Consider the following 20430-nt stretch of genomic DNA (forward strand, 5'->3'; position numbering starts at 1 on the left):
CCGTCTTTGGCTAAATTCGCTAAGCTAGCGTTAAGTTATATAAGTTTGTGGCACCCACAATTAACCTAGGCAACTGGGGGCAATATCAAGTGCATTTTGAATAGCCTGAAGAAGTAAGTTTATGTTAATATTACATAAATAAGGCAATTTAAAATAGTTTGTTGTGGGAAAACATTTATTAAAATAGCTTAATATGATGTGTGAGAATTAAAACGGCACGATAATTCTGGTCAGGTGTTAAATGTGTATTCCCGCCTTTAGCTTAGCGTTAGCTTATCGTTAGCTTAGCATTAGCTAAGCCATAGCATGAAGAAGTAAGTTTATGTGAATATTACATAAATAAGGCAATTTAAAATAGTTTGTTGTGGGAAAAAAATTAATTAAAATAGCTTAATATGATGTGTGAGAATTAAAACGGCACGATAATTCTCGTCAGGTGTTAAATGTGTATTCCCGCCGTTAGCTTAGCGTTAGCTAAGCCATAGTGTGAAGAAGTAAGTTTATGTGAATATTACATAAATAAGGCAATTTAAAATAGTTTGTTGTGGGACAAAAATAAATGGCCATCTTCAACATTTTCTGAGATTTCTAATTTGTCTTTTTCTACTTGTGCAGATGGAGTCATGAAATGTGACGGGACAGCCACCGAGGACTTCATACTTCGGAGCATCTCAAACATGCACCACAAAGACGTGGAGGACACACCGCTGTCTCTCAGGACCTAGAATCTTAATGAAAGTATAATGATGTTAAGGGAAGGTGTAGTGGAAAGGTGTGATAGTGTTGAGGGAAGGTGTAATGTTAAAGGTGTGATAGTGTTGAGGGAAGGTGTAATAGTGTTGAGGGAAGGGGTAATGTTAAAGGTGTAATAGTGTTAAGGGAAGGTATAATATTGTTAAGGGAAGGTGTAATGCAGGGGTCTCAAACTCATTTTTGCCGAGGGCCACATTGACATATTGGCTGTCCTCTGAGGGCCAGATGTAACTTACAAATATAAGAAAATGTAACCAGATGTAATATAAAATGAATGTAATTACTCCTTAATGTTAAATAACTCTCAATATACTATTTATTCAATCAAATATTACAGTTGCATGGAAAAATGTTTGCTTGTTGCTCTATTAACATAAATCCTTTTAATTTGTCATGTTATGAAATCCAAAAACTCCATCAATCAAGAACCAAACTATTCAAGTGAATAGAAATTACATCAAGTACAAGTTATATTAACTTTGATCAAAACGTTTGATACTGAAATAAGGCTTAATAAATATAAAATCAAAAATTGTGAGCTGTGACAGATTTAGCATTTCCTCAGATTTAGCAGTTCCTCATCCAACCACTAGTCGGAGCTGCAGCTGCAGCACCACAAGCCCGCAGTCTTTGCTTAGTCAGAGCTACAGCCCAGCCACGGGCTACAGGACTCAGCTGAGCCTGTCTGGAGCGTTTTGAAATTTAAGTTCTTCTGTGTATGAAATAAAATAACCCCACTAACCGGATAATACAGCTCTCTACAGTTCATCTTTCAGCCCAAGCAGCTAACAGCAGCAGTTTAGAGCAGCGTCACGGAGGCACTGCTGGGATTACATTATAAACAGGTCAGTTAGCGCTGCTAACCTCAGGATGTTTATAACTACGGAGTTTAATGGACACACCACGGCAGCAAGGTTAGACTGTTGAAGGCTACTGAAGACTACTAAAGCAGGCAACGCAGCGTAAGCAAAAAAAAAAACAAAAACCACACACGCACACCAAAATACAAGTTAAGATAAAATATGAAAACGAACATAATAAAGCATAAATAATTAAATTGAATTGCGGGCCAGATGTATGTTTATTTTGTTAACCCGTGAGGGGCCGTATGAAACCGCGTGGGCCGGTACTTTGAGACCCCTGGTGTAATGTAAAGGTGTAATAGTGTTGAGGGAAGGTATAATATTGTTAAGGGAAGGTGTAATGTTAAAGGTGTAATAGTTTTGAGGGAAGGTGTAATAGTTTTGAGGGAAGGTGTAATAGTGTTGAGGGAAGGTGTAATGTTAAAGGTGTAATAGTGTTAAGGGAAGGTATAATATTGTTAAGGGAAGGTGTAATGTAAAGGTGTAATAGTGTTGAGGGAAGGTATAATATTGTTAAGGGAAGGTGTAATGTAAAGCTGTAATAGTTTTAAGGGAAGGTAAATGTTTAGTGAAATTGTTATGGTGTGAATCTAAGGTGTATGTTATGTTGATGTAAAATAAAGGCATTAACCCCAAATGAGATTTACTCATTATTTTTATTATTATATTAATGTTTCCCCAAACAGAAAGGGTCAATTTAAAATCAACAGTGGTAAGATGGGGGTAATTAATTTATCCCTTGCTTTTACTGGTTCTTTGCAGGTTGACATGTTTTGGAAAAAGTGAGAGGGTTGAAATGCAATTTATTTGTAAAGCATATTGTGTATAACTAACGTGCATAACTAGTTCCAGAAGGTTGTGAACCTGTTCCAGTAATTGTTTGGCTTAGCTTTGTATGCGTTTCCAGTGATCTGCTGAAGCTGGAACAATGGAACAGTTGCCACCGTCTGAAATGGCACTACAGTTATGCAGGGAGCCTCAAAGTAGCTGGTCTATAAAAACGAATACATGTAAATTTCACGTAGAAAAGACGTCCACAACGACTTAATTTAAACTAGAATTAGCCCTTATCCGGAGGTCTGGGGGACGTCAATACTGGACGTGCAGAAGACGTCAGAAAAAAGACGTCGTCTGGCGTCACAGTCTGCACCTTCAGGAGACCAAAATTGGACGTGCAAAAATGACCTAGAAAAGACGTCGTTTCAACGTCTCTTTGTTTAGTGGGTCAGTTCTATCTTGCATATATAAATAAAGACATAAACATAAAACAAACATTTGATATAATGCATGTTTTTACATGAATAATTAATCTTAAACATAATATAATAATTTTACTACGCCGTTTAGGGCCATACAAAAAAAGTTAACTTCGAGAACAAAGTTGTAATATTACAAGAATAACGACGTAATATTTAAAGAATAAAGACGTAATATTACGAGAATAAAGTCGTTATATTACGAGAATAAAGTAGTCATATTACGAGAATGAAGTTGTTATATTACGAGAATAAAGTCGTCATATTACGAGAATGAAGTTGTTATATTACGAGAATAAAGTCGTCATATTACGAGAATGAAGTTGTTATTTTACAAGAATAAAGTTGTCATATTACGAGAATAAAGACCTTATGTTACAAGGTTAAAGTCGTAATATTACGAGAAACAAGTAGGGCTATCAGGATGCCACCACGGGAAAATCTGTACACTGTATTATATAACTGTAACACTAGAGCAATTATTAACTGGCAGATTATAAATGTAGATAACTGATGGTGATCAGCCCTGTAATAGATAATGAGTGGAAAATGCCCCTTTCCCTTCCTCTGTGCTCTGTACTAAAACTGCAGCCTACACAGATACATTTCTCTCAAAATACTTCGACTTTAATCTCATAATATTACAACTTTAATCTCGTAAAATTACGACTTAATTCTCATTATATTACACCCTTAATCTTGTAATATTACAACTTTATTCTCGAAGTGTTGTTTTTTTATTTTTTTAAGAGTGGCCCTAAAACGCAGTCATAAATTTAGTTGGGTCTTTGGTGTTTCTATTTTATTAATTTTTGCAGCACTCATTGGCTTTTATAGGGAATATAAAAAAATCAATTTAAATAATAAACATTTGGTATAATGTACGTTTAACATAAATAATTAATTTTACACATAATACAATAATTTTGTAATAAATCAACAAAAAATCTAAGGAGCCATTCGGGAGCTGAAGGATTCGGCTCTTTTTAGTGATCCGAATAAAAAAAAAAGCGTCACCTGACCACGTCTCTTCTGATTGGGTGAGCGCAGACAGTTACGTCAGAACGGCAGCTGTCGCAAGACTGTGTCTAAATATGTAAATCCAACCAAGAAAACTACAAAAAAAACCCAGCCGGCCCACATTTATCAGCTTTTAATCAAGTTTTGATTAAACAGCCCGTTTTTATATTAGCACTGTTCGGTCCTGATCTGTAAAATTACCCTACACTAGCTGTGAGAAACCAGAGCCCGTTTATGGAGCGCCTTTCCACTTCTCATCTCCCCCGTTATACCAGAGAATCACTGCACACCGCTAGAGGGACCCCGGAGGCAAACAGATAAAAAACTAAAAAATATATATAAATAGTAACGTTAACTGTCCTAAACAATTCTTTCATTTCAGAAAGTAGAATGGAGTGTTTAGCTACAAAATACAGTCCAGTACTTCGTGTACATAGATGTGGCTTTAGTAGTCAGAAATGAGCTGCTCATACATGAGTAATTCTATAGTAAACTCAGTAAAATCAGGATAGCTGCAGGTATGAGGAAACTAAAAGTAAAACTTTGTCATATCGTACAGACCATTTTAAAATGATCAAAAATACATGATTAAGCAGAAAGGCTTTACAGCATGTTTGTGATCATTAAACCAATATTTTAAACAAATCTTGCATATAAAATGTTAACACAGCAAAATCCAATGTGAAAAACATACACGCAAAACTGTGTTTACTGTCTAACATTTTAAAGATGAATTTAAGACATTTTAAAACAAAGTAAAGTCTTAGTTAATTTATCTGCAGAGCAAATATTAATGCAGTTCAAAAATACACAGATGTTTAAAGTTAAAATTCTGTTTTTGTTTTTTGGTGAAATACGAGTTTAATGTCCAGTATAATATATTGTTTATTAACCCTGACTAGAAAGGTTATAGTGTGGTATGTGCCACATTAGCTGGTATAATGGATTTATCATTTACATACTAAAGATATTACAGTAAGCAAGCGAGTCACTACAATGACTGTAAAACTTCAGTTTACTGGAGTGCCTGCATTGTACCTTAAGAAAATTAATTTGCATCCTAGTTAAAGGAAGAATTCAAATTCCATGTCCAACACAAATGGTGGTTGTGACTGTCTCACTTTGTCATATTACTCAAAATCCTAAAAATCATATAGTAAAGCACATTTAAACTGTGCTCCGTTGCATAGTTTGTACCCAATTAAACCTTAACTTTTTTGGATTTGCAACCAGATTCATTCAGAGAGGGAAGGGGACACTTGCCATAAATGAGACAGAATCAAAATGTCTTCATACTACTGTATCTTGTGTCTTGAAAGTATAAACTTGATCATTTATTCTACTTGAAGCAATTCTACATTATACAAAATTCAAAAAGATCCTCCTCTTGCCACAGTAAACCATACATGGACTGGAAAGATAAATATTGTACATTAGTAATTTCTGTGTTTAAGGGCAAAATAAAAAAAAACACATTTTAAACTAGAAACTAGAAGAAAATGGCTTAAGAGCTTCAAAAAAATAAATCTCTTTTACCATCACCATCAAAAAGCATGTTACACCTTTAACGTTAATAGGTGTGATCTTACTGCTAAGATATATTAAGATGATGTTGGAACAAAACCGCCACCAGAACGGTGTCTTCACTCTACTGGTGTAGAGCACTGCCAGCTCTACTTCTCCCAGCTGAAATGTCACTGAATACTTTGCTGCAATTTTTGTCCTCAAAGATCACAAATGAATGCTGTATAATAAGTCCTTGAAGTCTTTGTCAGTCCATACTGGAACTGAAACGGTACAAATCATGATTCAGGTGTCATGGACTGGCTGGACGTGCCGCTGCGAGTGCGTAGCTGTGATTGGGCAATATCAGCCAGAGCGCTCTGGATCTTCTCCAGTAGCAGATCTCCTCTGTACACCACTTCTTCCAGTCGTGCTGCTGCCTCATGGTTCTCCTCTTCCAACTGTCTCAGGCTAGCAGCCTGGTCAAAAGGTAAGGAGGAAATAATACAAGAGAGTTTAGAAAAGGCATACATTTTTGTTCATATAATAGTTAAAAGAAAATAGCAAAACAATGGATTTGCCACTGAAATGGATTTCAGTTCAAGGTAGCTGCAAGGTGGTTGCTCTGGTGTAGCTAATGGGTTGATATGCTGTTGCTAAATGGCTGCTATTATATACCAGCTGGTTTACTCTAGTGTTGCTTTTGTGGTTGCTAAGGTATCCCAAGTGGCTGCCATTGCTTTGCTTTGACAAAGTGACTGTTACGATATTACAGGTGTTTGCATGACATTTCTTAGTGGTTGCTAAGGTGCTGCTAAGTAGTTGCTAGGCAGTTGTTATGATATCCCAGGTGCTTGTTAAAGTGTATCAGTTTATTGAGTGTCCTTTTACTACTCTAATTAACCCATTCTGCAAACCTGTTAACCAATTTTACAAATTACTTATCATAACTTTAAGCAAATTAACAAATACATTGTAAAATGTTTAACCAATAATCAGGTTTCCTAACAACTCTCAAAATCTCATGAGCATTCATAATACAAACCTGTAAAGCAGCGGTAGATTCTTCACTAGGCAGCGAATCGATCAACACATCAACATCTTTCGCTGTCCTTGCAATCAGGGCTGCAAAAAGCTGTGCATATTCTGTGGCAAAAAAGACACAGCGATTAGCCTGAAGCAGCATGGAACAAACAATCACATTGGTTTGAAAACATTAATAACTGCCTGTTAAGCTTTAATAAATGTGTCACTGTGAGATGATGAGAATTTGTTTGGACCTTCTGTGGGGTTTGATGGCTGGTCCTTGTTGATGGCTGTCTGAATGTTGCTGAAGGAAGCAGGTGGCGCACATTGCTGCAGAACTCCAATGGCATTGCAGAACTGATCAGCCAACTACATCACGCAAAATCAAGACAAACATAAAACTGAAATTTTACTGCATGTAGAACTCAAATAAAACCCCCCCAAAAAAATCACAATTTTTGTAAATCACTCTGACTTTTGGGTGTGGAGGAATCTGATCTGATAACATATAAACTCTTACATTAATATTGTTTTCTACCAGCTGCAAATCAAATGATATAGTTTATATTGAAACACTAACATGTATACTATTTTTAGCATATGTTATTGTAGTGTTTCTGATGAAGTGAGTAGAGTCACACATGGAACTGATGAGCTCTGTCTGGCTTTAGTTACTACTGAGCCTGGTGTGGTTCCACAGTAATGAAGTTGGTTTAATGAGAAGTCTGAAGAAAGGAGAAAGGTGGTCTGGGACACCAGACTTGACTGTTGAGACTTTTAATGGTGTTGCATGCTTTATTAGGCAGAACATTTATGAAGGTGATAACTAGAGCCTCTGAAGTAGTGGGTGATTAGAGTAAGTAATCTATTGTAATGTAATTCCGACTAGTAAGAACTGTAGTTTTGGACATCAATATTATTATTATTAATCTCAAATTATATTGCACATATACTACAAATATCCTAAATGCACTTCCACCAGTCAAAAGTACAACCCTCCTTGACACAATGTATACCCTCAGGCAACAAACCATTTTGTTGTTTTTTACACAATAGCATACTTTACCTTATTTACCTAATAGTTAGTTTTTTTTTGGAATGTTACAATGCATGTCTACTTCAAATACAATAATGTGTATGTGTGGGCCATAAATAAAAATATTTATGTGCAAGATATTCTTTTATTCTTCTTGTAAAGTTTCTAAAACAGTGTTTTTTCCGCTGCCTTCGGGCAACATTGTGTAATAAAGCAGTGGCTCTCATTTCCTGCTAAAATTGAGATAGAGAGCCAAAGAGGTGCTGATTAAACATTGTTAATACTCAATATTCATTTTACAAATATGTGTACATAAAGTCTTTCCTAGTCAGATAGTGAAAATATCTGAAGATAACATTAGTAATGTAGAAATCAATCAATGTTAAGCTACATATAACTAGTCAAAATGACACTGTGTCATTCTGGTAATATGACTAGTCAAAATATCTGTATAGATCAGTAGGTCTGATATCATTACTGGTAAACATGTCATTACTGATATTTTCACATTTTTTTAATGTACATGTTTTAAGATTAAAATCCTAATGTAATACAAATAATAGAACAACAATTTCAAAACTTATTTTTAACATTTTGTTGTAGCAATTACTAATCCTACGGAAGGTAAAACATTTAATCAAAGCAGTTGAATTGTTAAATTAACGGTTGAAACAAACCCGTAGAATTAAAAATACACTTTTAAAATGAGCTAGTTATATCTCCAGCACTCCTACATTCTCTAAACGAGGTCAGATGAATGAACTGTGCTGTAATTCTGTCAGGATGTTTAGTAGCTAACCTATGTGTCACTAAGGGACTTCATGAGATAAAATGACTGAGAAAGTGCTTTACTTGACACATCATTTAATGGGTCTGTGAGACGAGTCACCATGGGCTCTTTTGGGTTAACTAGTAAAACCTAACCCATCTAAACGAGCTAACCTATCTATCTATCTACATTGAGAAGGTCCTGAATTGTACCTTTTTTCTGGTAACTTAAGTACTGAGCTCGAGCTGTATCACTACTGTCATTTTATGCTAAACGACCTAACAGAAATTAGCTTAACGTCAGTTAGTGTAGCCTTGTAAGCTAGCGTAGTAGTTAATACAGTAGTAATACAGAAAACATTTAAAGATATTAGGTCTTGTTTCGGAGAGACTAGCTAAGTTATTAACTTAGTTAGATACCGCGAATATCTGTCATGCCAACAAGTCTGGATTTATCTAGCGGCGACCAAACGTGTCTAACATTAATGAACTAACTAACATGTATTATTGCATAGCCTATCTTTAACATGTCTAGTTGGCCGGCTAGTTACTCCTCTAGCCCATCATAGCTGTAGCGTTAGCTGTATCTGGCTAACGCTCGCCGCAGTTTCATTTCAGTCATGAGTAAAAGAACAGCAGCACCTCCCATTCCCCACAAACACACCAACTGAGAACTAGACCTGCTTTTTACCTCACACAGTGCGACATTCGTAAAGAATTAACAGTTTAAAACACATAATTTTGATCTTACTGAGTTGACTGCGTCCTGCAGCTGTGTTAGCCTGTCCGCCATCTTTTCTGGTTATCGCCCCCCGCCGGCCGGAGGGCTAACGTCGCGGGCGCGCTCACGTGACCGTGGGGGCGAGATGGTGAGAGCGTGAGCGTGAGTGTGAGAGAGTGTGAGTATGTACAGGAGAGAGAGAGAGAGCGCGGGCTGACAGTGTGAGAGAAGGAGAGAGGGAGCGAGCGGCGGCTGGTGGTGGTGGTGTGTAGATCATGCGCCAGGCCTGCTGCTGCTGCCGGAGGAGGCTCGGTGGAGGTCTGCTGCTGCTGCTGGCCGTGTCCGTTGTGTGTGTCGGGGATCCGTTCCTCGGCCCGAGGGGCAGAAGATGAGCTCTGTGATCGGGAGAAGAGCTGCTGGAGGAGGTGGAGGTGGTTTCTGCGGTTTACTGTTTGTCGTCCTTTCCTGTCTTCGGGTTCTGCAGGCGCAGGATGAGAGTAAGTTTCTCTTTCGGGCTCCTGAGCTCTGTTTACACACTTGACAATCCGCATAGGAACACAAACAGCAGCTGCGATTTCTGCTGAAGTTTCGGCTGAGACGCTTTAAACTGTTAATCTGAGTAAACTAAGATAACATAACCTGGCTGATCTGTGCAGAAACCGAATAGAACTAGCTAGAAGTGAACTAGATTATTTTAGCTGTCTGATTGTGTATACATGTAGGTTAATTCTGAAACGGACCTCTTGTGTATTATTCGAGATTTGTTGAATATATTTTGTATTTTATTTTTTTAGGACCACCTTAAATAGATCCACGAGTAACTACAGGCTGTAGCTCAGTTCACAGCGCCTGAGAGACAGAATGGGGGGACTGCTGCTCCATTTAAGGTGGACTGACACAGTCGAACATGGAGACACTTGGGGTTAGCTAACTGTTAGATAGCCAACTCTTGCCTTTTTCATGTATACTGTTAGCTAGCTATCTTGTAAAAGGCTTACTTTAAGACTGTCTCTCCCTTTCTCTCGTCTTGTATATTAATTTACTTTATTCTGACAGTAATTTGGCGGGATTTGTCTGTGAGCATTAACCCTCACGTGAGCGTGATCTAATGGTCAATAGTAATAGTTCAAAGCAGTGGTTAAACCATTTCAGTGTCCTTTCTATTAGGGTTGCGCGATAATATCAGAATTAAATAACTAAATTGGTATGGGCCAAAATGTCTTTTTTTTTATCACACTCATCTGACCATTTGGGTGATATTTCAAACCGTTTGACGTATTTATTGTATGTAAAAAAGGAACCAAGAAACCCTGGCCACACTAATATAATTGGCTGACATTGGCCATGCTACTTTAAAATCCATTAATGTTTAAAAAAGGGTTTAGAGCAGTGAGTCTAGGTGAGGACCAGTTAAGTAAATGTGAAAGCAGAAAATGTGAAAACAAATTAAATTGTATTGTTAGCATACAGCTGGTTGAAAAAAAAGCAAATAAATGTTACATTTGTTTCCAAAGTTATACTAGAGTGTATAGTCTTTCTCTCTGTTATAAATGTGTATATCGGTATCGGCAGAAACATAATGTCAGATATCGGCCTAGAATTCCGACGTGTGCATCCCTACTTTTTATTTTGATATTATTTGAGCCAAATTTGTCTTCTTTAGATGTGAGGTTTCTGCCATAAATTTTCTGTCCTGATAGTCTAACAAGAATAAGTTCTTGCTTCTTTACTTTATATTATATTATTGTTAAAAATATGAAACCACTGTAGATCATAAACTGTTCAGAAGAACTAAGTTATCTATATACATTTATGTGTTTTTTTTCTGGGTAGTTGAACAGTATTTATGTACTCCAAGGACAAAGGTATTGAAACTTACTACTGATTAACTGATTCTTCAAAAATCAACACACATTCTCAGCTCCCCATTTTATGCCAAATGTACTGAATTACTACTCTAGCCCACACCTGGCATTAGGCATGCCAGTAGGTTTATGTTTTTTCTGCTCCAGAGAGTCCTGTTCTATTGACAGTAATTCTCTGCAGGGACTAGAAAAGCTGTGTGTGTATTTGCACATTTGTGTCAGCAATGGAGACAACATAAAGTGGTTTACTGCAGTCACTGGAAGGCCTATAACTAGAGCTGGGCGATATGGGAAAAAATCTTATCACGATATAGTTTTCCATATCAGTCGATATCGATATGTATCACGATATAAATCAAATCACTTTGTGTCACACTTAAAGGTTTGTTTTTATTAGTGAGAGAATAAGGGAGTGATGGAAGTTTTATCACAATATTTTTTTCTGTATCTCCATAATTATTAGGGCTGGCCCGAATAGCATTTTTTGAGCTCCGGATATTTGGCAGTAATTGGTAGCGAATATTCCAATATTAGTTTAAAAAAAAAAACAAATTAATCATGAACGCGAGCCAGAACCCGAGCTTGAACGTCAGCCTGACTCAGGCGCTGCATGAACTCGGGCTTTTTTCCAATTTTTTCCAATTTTCCATGACTGAAAAAAAACTTGGGCTATAAGCTCAATATTAAATATTTCGTTTGTTTAGAAATTATTTTATATTCTTAAACCATGTTAAATTATATTAGATTAGTAGGGCTGGCCCGAATAGCGTTTTTTGAGCTCAGAATATTGGGCACTGATTGGCAGCCAATATTGGAATATTTGTTTTTAAAAAGACGGATTAAAAACTGATTAAAGTAAAACAAAAATTGCAACTCGGCCCCTTTAATTCACCACAAAGTTTTCCAAGACCCAGCCGGAAAAAAAAAGATTTCCCACCTTTTCCTCAGCTGGGTCGGGCTCAAAAAATGATTTGTGATAGGCTGTTTTTTGGTTTGTTTGTTTAAGCACTTAGGCTTTTGTACTGCTGCAGTGCAATATTTAGATTTTATATTCTGAAATTCGTTAGGTTTTATTTCTTTTAGCATTTTGAACTTTTTTTCCAATTTCAAATTTATTTTTTTCTGTTCGTTATGTTCTATCGGTCCTTGCGTTTTTTGTAGTTGAAGTTGAATTTAATATTGAAGTTCAATATTTCTAATTTATATTTTGAAATTCGTTAGATTATATTTATTATTGTATTTTGAGCTCACTTTAGTTGGTTATTTTCCAAATTCATATCTATTTTTCTGTTATTATTAAATGTTATTAGCTTATTAGCTTAGCTTGTCATTTAGCATACAGAACTTCTCACGGATTTTTAATGAATGTTGATTTATTAATTTAAAAGCTGTACCTTATTAAAAGTATTTTAAGCCAGACAGACACTGTGTGATTTTTTAATGAGTTTATCTGCACTTTTAAATGGTTTGTCCTGTAGGAAACGCACACGATTTGTATGCTGACACTGTTGTCTGACTGAGGAGCTGCTTTCCGTCAAATGCAGCCTGTAGGCAGGAAAAAATCCAGCCAGAACCGACCATATCATGAGCCAGTTTTAAAGCCAGTAATTTAGTAGAGCATTAAACTACAAATCTGAGATGTACCTGCTGTACTTCTTAATCTCTGCCCCCAAAACGGTCCATTAACTTGCTTGACAGACGCGTCAAATCCCCCGCGAGCACGCGCGGCGCACAGCGCACCGATTAATTCATGCGTTGAGCTTTAAACGCGCAGCTGAGCTGTAATTGGGGAAATATCACAAAAATCACAGTGTGATTTGTTACATTAAAAAAAAAGACCATTTTCTTCCGCCTAATCTGAGAGGAAAGCGGTGTTCTCGACCGGCCCGAGTTCATGCAGCGCCTGAGTCAGGCTGGCGTTCAAGCTCGGGTTCGGGCTCGCGTTCAGGCAGATAATCTAAATGATAAATGATTTTGTGTTTTTGCACTTGGGCCATAAGCTCAATATTAAAAAGTTCGTTTGTTTAGAAATTATTTTATATCCTTAAACCATGTTAAATTATATTAGATTAGAGGAAAGTCATTTAGACATCATTCTTAAGGTGTTTTTGTCCTGTTACCGCTCCGCAAAAAAACCTCTTCCTTTAATCCGCGCCCCACATACACATTTTTGCAGCACCTGCCCCGAGGTCCTAATATAAATTGAATTAATTACATTTAGTGCTTAAAATTTACTTAAAATTTATTTAAAACGTGCTGAACAGTGCGGCCGTTTATTCCCAAAGTGTGTCGGGCCATACTCCACTATTCTTTAGGGTTTTTTGTTGCATGCATGAGAATAACTATTACAATTTTCTTAACTATTTATTAATTTGCTCCAGCGTCTTCTGGATTGATTACACGTTGTGTTTTCGTTGTTTGCCGCGCCACTTAGACGGAAATGGAAATGAATGTTTATCGAATTCTATTGCACAGGCTTATCATCGTCATCGAGGGAAAAATTATCGCGAAACAAATCGATATCGTTATATCGCCCAGCACTACCTATAACTATCGCAACATATAGTGTATGTGTAGTTATGATATGATAGGTTTAATCTGTGCAGTTTGAAAATTTAAAACTGCATATTTAACTGTTTTAATCTGTAGCATTTGATGAGTTAAATCTATCTAGTTTGGACTGTTTTCATGTGTAAAGTTTAATGTTTGATGTTATATATATTTTTTTGGATGGTTTTAATCAGTGTAGCATACTAATGTGCCAAATCACTACTATTGACATATAATAAAAGAGTGATCTGGTTTACAGAGGTGCTAAAACCGTTGTATTGTTTTATTCCTTGTAGTTTCAGTAACTCAAACTGGGTAAGTGCTGTGACGTCACAGTCCATGAAAGAGTTGTATGAAGACTGGAATGTAGACTGGAATAATTTAAACCCTTAATCAGCAGCTTCACTGTGCTCTAGCTTCTAGACTTCTGTATATGTAGACTCCTCTGTTACTGACTAACAGGAAATCCCTCAGGGATGTCACACCTAGAAACCACAAGAGTCCTAAGCTTCATCTTTCATCTTACTGAGTGAAAGCTCTGCACCCGGAATTGTTTTTAATCCGACTGTTGCAAGAAACTGAAAACAGTGAAATTTAATTGTTCTGTTTTTGTTGCATTAAACTAGGCATTTTGTTTTATTCTAAGGGAAAGCATTGATCATATAGTTGTTGTTAATCTGAGCCCATGTACAGGTTAATGTGCCTGCATATTTGCAGGTTTTTAAGCATAAAGGAAAAGAATGACTTTTATTACCTGAATGAAACACACACTATCATCCAACTCCAAAGAGGAAGTGGAATATTATTCATTTGGTCACTTGCAAAAGTCAAGGTGAAGACATCACTAACTGCTCATTCAAATCCAGTCATGTTATTCGGGTTTTTCCTTCTGATTTAGTTCTCATTTGTGTGAGAGGATGCACTTTACATGAAATAACTATGAATAAAGTAGCGATTAAAAAGAAATCTCTTAGACATTGTGACAGAACAGTGAGGAGTCATGACTTCTGCATTCTTCCTGTGAAGCGTTCAGCTTTATTTAGGAGTGTAGTGCTCAGGCTGAGGTTTATGAGAGTCAATGGGCAGAGTGTCACACAAAGAATGGAGTAAAATTCAGGCCTAATCTCATTTAGCTGGTAATCTAGGTCAGGAATCGTCCGATTTCTCTATGCCAGCACATTCTTGGAGCAGCACTCTCTTTTAACCCATTGAGTAAAGTGCCCTCACGATTTTTTTTTTTGCATGGAAGCAAAGAGCTATTTGTGAAGCTGTTTCATGCAATTTTTCCATTTATGGAGAAGACAGAAAAAAGATGGCTAGTCGTTTCAGATTTTAATTAATTGCAGTACAAAGCGGTGTTTGAGTGGATTAATATGGGGTACAATAATCATGTTCCTCTGATTATCATGTTCCATCTACACCCATTCATGTAATGTCATGTGATTCTAGCAACACAAATTATGGACAGTTCACTAGTTTTTAGGACTCTAGCTCAATTAATATAAAATTAAGTTTTAATACTTTATTTAACTTGATATTGGTTAAACATAATTAATCAATTTAGTTGCTAATATTTTTGTGTTAAACGAATTAAATGTTTTCGGTGTGTCTAGTTTTGTTTTATCTTAGTATGTTTTTTATATCAAGATTATCAGATTTTTCCTACATTGTTAATTAAAACTGAAGTCCTCCAGACAATGAATGAACAAAAATAACACATAAGGAATCATGTAGTAACTTCAAAGTGTTAAACAAACCAAAAAACTCTGCTGTGAAGCGTTTTGGTGGCTCCTGTCTGGGGTGCTGTTAACTTTCTGTTTAGCTGTTTAACAGTTTCAGAGGCAGAGAGGTAGCTCTGATGAACTTATCCTGTACAAAAGAAATAACTCTAGTTCTTCCTTTTCTGGGATGTTTTTTTTTAACATTTTTGATGGTCTTTGTGATTGCACTGGAGGACACTTTTAAAGTTCTTGACATTTTTTAGATTGACTGACCTTCATTTCTTAAAGTCATTATTTTCTGTACTTAGTTGAGTAGTTCTGAGTAGTTCCATAATCTAAATTAGAACATTCATCAAATAGGGCTGTTCACTGTATTCACCAGCTCTACCTCTTGACAACACAACTGATGCTCTCGAAATTCAAGTAATTAACTCTTGACAAGTTCAGCACAGCTGTTAACTGAAACCATTTCAGGTGACTCTACTTCATAAAGCTAACTGAGAAAATCCAGCCAAGATGTGTAAAGCTGTCATTTTAAGCAAGAGGTGCTACTTTGAAGAATCTAAAATTTAAAACATATTCTGGTTTGTTTAACACTTTCTTTGTTTACTAAATAGCTCCATATGTTTCCTTCATTATAACTTTGTGATACACTTTGTTACTGGTTACTTTGCTCTGTATATTGTGAATGTTGTTGGAAAGAAAATAATAAAATAGATCTTATCAGTTCTATTTTTAAAAAGCACTCGCTCGCACTGTGAGGTGTTAACTGTGTGGTTCTTCCTGCTGGGGCAGTCACGTGTTTGTGGAGTTTGATCATGATAGTCTACTTCAAATTGGTCAGACTGCAGGCAAATCGGATTTGTTTCTCAAATCAGATCTGTTTACAGGAGATTAGGTTGGATTAGCATGTTTATCCAATTACATTACAAAAGTATCTGCATGGGTTGCAGTGGTAATGAGGTCCATGACAGTAACTAACCTTCGCCACTCTTTGTGGACACCCACGCTTCCATCACTCTGAATTTAATGGGATTGTGGTTTGTTGTGTTGTTAGTAACGCAAAAGACACAAACATATAGAGTTATATATATGTTTTATATTTTAGATTCTTCAAAGTAGCACCTCCTTCTTAGATTACAGTTTTGTACATCTTGGCTGGATTTTCTCAGTCAGCTTTATGAGGTAGAGTCAACTGGACTGGCTTTCAGTTAACAGTTGTGCTGAACTTTGAAAGAGATCAGTACTTGAGTTTCTTGTCTCTTAATGTGTTTGAGAGCATCAGTTGTAAAGTTGTGAAGAGAGAGGGTTGGTAAACAGTGAATAGAATTGAGTAATGTTCTAATCCATAATATGACAAAAACTACTCAAAAGTAAAAAAATGTCAGTCAATTTGAAAAATTGTAACAATTTTAAAAGTGTTCTCAAGTGCAGTCAAAAAGACCATCAAACAATGTGATGAAACTGGCTCTCATCAGAATCTGTCATAGTATACATATACTAATAATATGAAACATGATGGTAAAATGATAGCTTCTTTTTTTATACAGTCAAATCGGTGCAATCTGAAGACAGGCTGTTTTTGAGAAATTGAAGAGGAAATGCTGTTGTGGTTTAAACTAACCTAGATTACAAACCACTGTACCTCATTTTTAAGCCTCTCTTATCAGTCAACCTGTTGTATTAGTGAACCTGTTGTCACATAGTTCAGTCAGCCCTTTTTTATTGTTTCTCATTAAAAAATTATTCCTGTGCATTTTGAATTTAATCTTCTGTCTGTCTGCTGTATCTAAAGTACTTAAAATGCTGTGTCATATAGGGAGGACTACTGTATTTTTCGCACTATATGGCTGACCGGTTTATAAGATGCACTATCAATAAACGTCTATTTTCTGGTCTATTTTCATACATAAGCACTGGATTATAAGGCGCATTTTAAGAGACACTATAAAGGACTTCTAATGCAGAAGGTCTTGCTGCTGGGTGGTGGTGGGTAGCTAACTAAGTTAAGTAAAGCTAAGCAAAGTAAACAAAACTGCAATAAAAAAAACGTCTTAAGCGCTGGCTGTACATCCACACAGATTTCTCTCCTGAAAATTGTTTATTTGGGGGACTAAAGCGCTTTCGTTTATTTACAGCAAGTTTAGATTACTGCACTAAAGCTGATGCATTAGCATTAGCGGCTAACCGCTTCAGGGGTGCTAGCCGGAGTTAGGAGCAGGCTACAGGCCGATAATACTCCCCTTTAAACAGGGAAAAGGCGAGAGCGGTTAGCGGGTAATGCTAATGCTGCTTCAGCAGTGCTAACAGGGTTTAGAAGCAGGCCACAGGCCAATAATACTCCCCTCTGAACAGGAAAATAACGGTTAGCGGCTAATGCTAAAACTGAAACTCATGAATTACACTGCAATATGGCAAAGTGGTTTTACTGCTCTGACTGGTAAAAAAAATCATACATAAGACACACTGGATTAAGGCGCACTGGCAATTTTTGGGAAAATATGTTATAATTTTAAGTGTGCCTTATAGTGTGAAAAGTATGGTATATAATTAATAAATATGTGTGTTTGTTTTCAAGACCAGGTGGTGTTCTCTCTGGGGACGTTCCAGAACGTGAGTGTACCTGTGAATGGGAGTGTGCAGGCGGTCGTGTCCCGAATCCCTGCTGATGTGGCCTTCATCACACTGCAGTTTCACACTCAGCACCGCAATGCTACGCTGTCTTACAGAAGTGTAAGTAGCAAATCATGCACACAAACACTGAAAAAATGGCCCAGTGGAAACATTAAACACTCCGTAGTTCCATTGCAGGATTCTCTTTATTACTGTGAAAAGCAGATTACTAATACTGATTCACCACTCTGCCAGAAAGCTCACACTTCAAAGTGGAAATCTGCTTTTCTAAAATGTCAAGTTACCAGGTTCAAACCAGAAGAAATCAGTTGGTATACTCACCCTCAGCCTCCCTGAAAACCACATGTTGACCACATGCATTGCAAAAAAGACACTTCATAACTCATTTACACACAAACACACACACACACACACACACAACCTCAAAATCTTCTTGTTGCACGTTAGACTGTGTTGCAAGACAAGTGGCTCAAGTACGTACATGCACAGATAAGGTATGAACATGAGCAAGCCTGCACACCAGTTTGGACTTTCCACACTAAAACTAAACTAAAACTAAAAGTGCTATCAAGGGTTCCTACAGCGATGCTATGCAGCAATATACAGTCATTTTTTTGTTATGTTGTTTGTTTGTGCTGTCTGGGTCGACCAGACGAGGATGGGTGCCTCTTATGGAGTCTTGGTTACTCCTAAGGGTTCTTCCTCTTGGGCCCAATCCAATTTCTGTTTTGTAACCCTACCCGTTTTTTTTAAGTGTAACTTTTACCCTTAGGACAGAGTTACATCATATTTTGGTGGAGAGATGAAATAAGCTTTTATTAGCTTTTATCATTTTTTTCTGCCATCTGTTAGCAAGCTAGCTAGCTACTGAGTTGAACTACTTGTGACGTTTTTTGTGCATGTTATGAAGAAAATGAATGCATCAAATGATGGTAATTAAGTGGTTATCGGTGTCTCTGTTTTTCTGTAAAGCTGCTTTGTGACAACATTTGTTGTAAAATACGGTATATAAATAAATATGAATTGATTTAAATTGAACCAATTTTTGTATAATATAGAATTCTTAAATTTATTCTTGATTAAATCAATATTCAGAAATGGGTCTGAGCTTTTATGGTTTGGAAAAAAAAGAAACATTCTTAACCATACAAGCTCAGACCCATTTCAGAATATTGATACCAAGTATTATTTTGTGAATAAATATTATGGGCACGTGACTGTACAGTTTCTAAGATTAAAATTCTTATGTAACAAAAATAATACAACAACATATCTTAAATTTTAAAATTTTTTATTGTAGAAGTCATGGTTGTATGGTTGAAAATATGGTGTCTCCATGTTTTCCATCAGCAGCCAGAGTCAGCGAGAGCACAATTAGCCTTGCTTTCTCTGTAGGAGGTTAGATGGCAGTTACTCATCACATCACTTTAAGTATGATGTTGGGAAGCACAGGCAGCACAGCCTGACCAACATCACACTGTTTAGCTCTTTGTTAGCTGTTGTATCAGAGCTTCCTCTTAGAGCCGGCTACCCAGTGAGGCGGTTGCATTGTTTCACATGTATCAGAGGAGGCATGTGCTTTCCATCACCATATAAACGAGTATTCCATCCAAATTGGGTAGAATTTTGGGTAAAAATAGAACAAAATTTAGGTAATGTAGGTAAAATGTTAGTTGTGGTATAGATTTTAAGTCCTATTACCCACCACTACTTTGTAGCACTATTATTTTAAGACCGTAAAAAATGTGAATCACGTACAGTATTGCGGTGATGATGTGAAGCAACCTGCAGGCTCTTGCACTAGTCCTGTATTATCATGTGATGGCTTAATCACAAGGCCTGAATCCATGGCCAGTCTGGAACACATTCTTGTTCACATTCTCTCTCCTTCTCTGTCTCTCTTTCTCTCTCTCTCTCTCTCTCTCACACACACACACACACACACACACACACACACATCTTAGAAACGTGAAACACAGGCAGTCTACAGCTTATGAGCTCAGCACAGTATTTTAGGCTCACGTTGTACAAAAGCATTCAGGTTATGATTATGCTGATTTTTACACCTTATATATGGATACTGCAGATTCTTGTGATTGTTATGGAAACTAGTTGTTTCACTACAGCTATTTTCCATAACATTCATGTGACATCTGCAGGACTGAGCTTGCCCAGCCATCTCATCTCTAATCTCTTCTTTAATCTCATCTCTCAGTTCAGTGCTTCAGATGCAGTGATCCATCAAGCGTTTTGAAAAAAGACCATATTTTAGACCCCCCTGCGTCCCAAACCTGGTTCTGAGAGACTCCATTTCCTGCACATTTAAGTGGTTTCCTGCTCAAAGGCTGCTTTCATGTACAATATGGTTTTAGAGAATAAACAACTTTACTTTGTTTAAGTGTTTGTCAAAAGACCCACCCACTTAGCATGAGGATATCCCAAAACAATGACACATGAATTGGCATAGGAACCAGGGGGGATCAGAAATAGGTGGAATTATACCCCCCAAAAAATGATACCGCAGAAAAATGCGTGCCTTTCTGATTAAAGTTAGGTAAATTATTTATCTACACTTTTATCAAGAAGACAGTGCGTACGTGCTGCCGAGAGGGGGTGCTTTTTTATGTTGGGGGTGCTGAATTCGGCACAACACCCGCTTTACATGCAAGGTCAGTGATGAGAGCAAAGAATTGAAACAATGACAATATACTGCA

At 36.9% G+C, this 20430-nt stretch overlaps 2 protein-coding genes and 1 long non-coding RNA gene across 4 annotated transcripts in view; 2 read left to right on the forward strand and 1 right to left on the reverse strand.

Annotated features, from left to right (window-relative positions):
• Positions 1 to 911: 911 nt before the first annotated feature.
• On the forward strand, positions 912 to 2253 carry LOC125799158 (uncharacterized). 2 transcript variants are annotated; one of them, XR_007437994.1, is made up of 2 exons: positions 912 to 1951; positions 1987 to 2253. It is a non-coding gene; the product is annotated as an uncharacterized LOC125799158 (long non-coding RNA). The 2 variants fall into 2 exon arrangements; XR_007437995.1 differs by having other exon boundaries at positions 912 to 1909.
• Positions 2254 to 5195: 2942 nt separating this feature from the next.
• Positions 5196 to 9081, reverse strand: med21 (mediator complex subunit 21). The gene is made up of 4 exons (XM_007233679.4): positions 8977 to 9081; positions 6676 to 6790; positions 6441 to 6541; positions 5196 to 5874 (listed from the first exon to the last, which is right to left on the reverse strand). The coding sequence occupies exons 1-4, from the start codon at positions 9016 to 9018 to the stop codon at positions 5695 to 5697; spliced, it is 438 nt and encodes a 145-aa protein (XP_007233741.1). The 5' UTR covers positions 9019 to 9081; the 3' UTR covers positions 5196 to 5694.
• A 50-nt stretch (positions 9082 to 9131) lies between these two features.
• tm7sf3 (transmembrane 7 superfamily member 3) overlaps positions 9132 to 20430 on the forward strand; it is a 29116-nt gene continuing 17817 nt past the window's right edge. The window contains exons 1-2 of the mRNA XM_007233680.4: positions 9132 to 9443; positions 17661 to 17815. Coding sequence (XP_007233742.2) covers positions 9335 to 9443; positions 17661 to 17815 — 264 coding nt within the window. The 5' untranslated portion in view covers positions 9132 to 9334. The remainder of the gene's footprint in view (positions 9444 to 17660; positions 17816 to 20430) is intronic.

This window comes from Astyanax mexicanus, chromosome 2 (genome assembly GCF_023375975.1).
Source record: "Astyanax mexicanus isolate ESR-SI-001 chromosome 2, AstMex3_surface, whole genome shotgun sequence".
Classification (NCBI taxonomy): domain Eukaryota; kingdom Metazoa; phylum Chordata; class Actinopteri; order Characiformes; family Acestrorhamphidae; genus Astyanax; species Astyanax mexicanus.

Excerpts from the sequence above, each read along its gene's own strand:
- med21 (XM_007233679.4), bottom strand. The coding sequence starts at position 9,018 with ATGGCGGACAGGCTAACACAGCTGCAGGACGCAGTCAACTCA. Across the intron at positions 6,791-8,976 it reads TGCAGGACGCAGTCAACTCA|TTGGCTGATCAGTTCTGCAA; the intron begins GTAAGATCAAAA and ends TGCGTGATGTAG. Across the intron at positions 5,875-6,440 it reads AATCTACCGCTGCTTTACAG|GCTGCTAGCCTGAGACAGTT; the intron begins GTTTGTATTATG and ends CCTTTTGACCAG.